General features: G+C 52.5%; 1 protein-coding gene across 1 annotated transcript; it reads right to left on the reverse strand.

Annotated features, from left to right (window-relative positions):
* Nucleotides 1-577: 577 nt before the first annotated feature.
* On the reverse strand, nt 578-1,513 carry LOC102457638 (olfactory receptor 14A16-like). The gene has a single exon (XM_014575628.3). The coding sequence runs from the start codon at nt 1,511-1,513 to the stop codon at nt 578-580; it is 936 nt and encodes a 311-aa protein (XP_014431114.3).
* Nucleotides 1,514-1,858: the final 345 nt, after the last annotated feature.

The raw sequence follows: 1,858 nt of genomic DNA on the forward strand, positions 1-1,858 counted from the left end.
TTTCTCAGCCCTCCAAAAATCCCAGGCAAGCAAGGAGGAGATGGTACCTTGAAACAATGAAGAATCGACACCCCTCTTGGATCAGACATAGTCCAACCTTCCAAACTCCTACTCCCCACAATGCCACCTGGAACAAATCAGCAAAGGAACCAACCCACAGAAAACAAAAAAAGAAACCATCCAGCCAACAAAACTCAAACCTCCCATTTCCCAAGCATCCGGGGATGCATCAAAACAGGAGAGGAGATGGAGACGTCATGACGTTCGCTAGGACGTAGCTTTGCCTGTTGAGGTTCAGTGCACGGGGCTCGGGATGGATGCAGGGTCTGCAAGTGTAAATTTATAAAATGATACTCAGATGTGTGGAAGGATTTATGGAAACACACACAGACTCTGATCTCATTCACACTGGAATGATCCTTCCTTAAATAACTAGGATTCATTCAATGGACTTAGTCTGGATCTTCCTACTTCATGAACCGATTGCACCTTGCGGCCTCATTGATGCTATTTGGTGACCAGATGATCAGAAGGAGAAACAGGGGGAAATCACAGTCAAGGACCAATGAAGGACGTTTCAATTCTTGGAGAATAACCTTCCCATAAAGAGTTTCTTCAGGGCAGCTTTGAGCTCCTTGTTCCTCAGGCTGTAGATGACGGGGTTCAGCATGGGAGGCACCACGGCGTAGAGGACACCCACTGCCAGATCCAGGCCTGACAGAGCACTGGAGGGGGGCTTCAGGTAGCCAAAGAACCCAGTGCAAAGGAATAAGGAGACCACAGCGAGGTGGGGGAGGCAGGTGGAGAAGGCTTTGTGCCGGCCCTGCTCCGAGGGGATTCTCAGCACCGCTCTGAAGATCTGGACGTAAGACACAATGATGAAGAGAAAGCAGGTTAAAGATAACAAGACACCAAAGCCAATAACCCCAATTTCACTGCGGTAGGAGTCGGAGCAGGCCAGCTTGAGGAGCTGGGGGATTTCACAGAAGAACTGGTCGATGACATTGGATTGGCAGAAGGGTAACGTGAAGGTGTTCCCAGTGTGGATGGCAGAGTAGACACTAGCAGCGATCCAGGCACTAATGGCCATGTGGACACAAGCTCTCCTGTTCATCACTGTCTCGTAGTGCAGCGGGTGGCAGATGGCGACGTGTCGGTCGTAGGCCATGACGGTGAGAAGGGCAAAATCAGTTGATGTGAAGTCGACAAAGAGAAAGACTTGGGCAACACAGGCCGGGTAGGAAATTGACCTGGTATCCAGGAGGGAGTTGACCATGGATTTGGGGATGGTGACTGAGACGGAGCCGAGGTCCAGGGTGGACAGGTTTGCCAGGAAGAAGTACATGGGGGTGTGAAGATGATGGTTAAGGATGATGGCTGAGATGATGAGAAAGTTCCCCACCAAGGTTGCCAGGTACATCACTAGAAACACCACAAAGTGCAAAACCTGCAGCTCCCGGACGTCAGAGAACCCCCGGAGCAGGAACTCGGTCACGGTGCTTCTGTTGGACATTTTCTTTCTCGGTTCAGTGTGTGGTGGCTGCAGAGGACACAGAAGGGGTGGGGATCAGAGTGAGACATGGAACAGCCTGGATTCCCGCACCAGCCTCTCATGCGGTGTGTGTTCCCCATGCCCACCACCTGTCCCAGCTCCTCCCGAGGGGCCGTGAGTTTCCACCTGGTGTCTCTGGGCCTGGCTCCTGAACAGTCCCTGGAGCGGCATCCGACTTCCCCTGTGAAGATCTGGGGGAGGCTCAGGATGGGCCTGGATGAAACGGCTGTGACTGAGAGGAACTCCTGTGGGCTCATACCTCCAGCTGTCACCGTGGACATGAACCTACCGCATGAGCACTGCCTG

Source organism: Pelodiscus sinensis, chromosome 30 (assembly GCF_052426305.1).
Source record: "Pelodiscus sinensis isolate ZL-2025 chromosome 30, ASM5242630v1, whole genome shotgun sequence".
Taxonomy (NCBI): Eukaryota; Metazoa; Chordata; order Testudines; family Trionychidae; genus Pelodiscus; species Pelodiscus sinensis.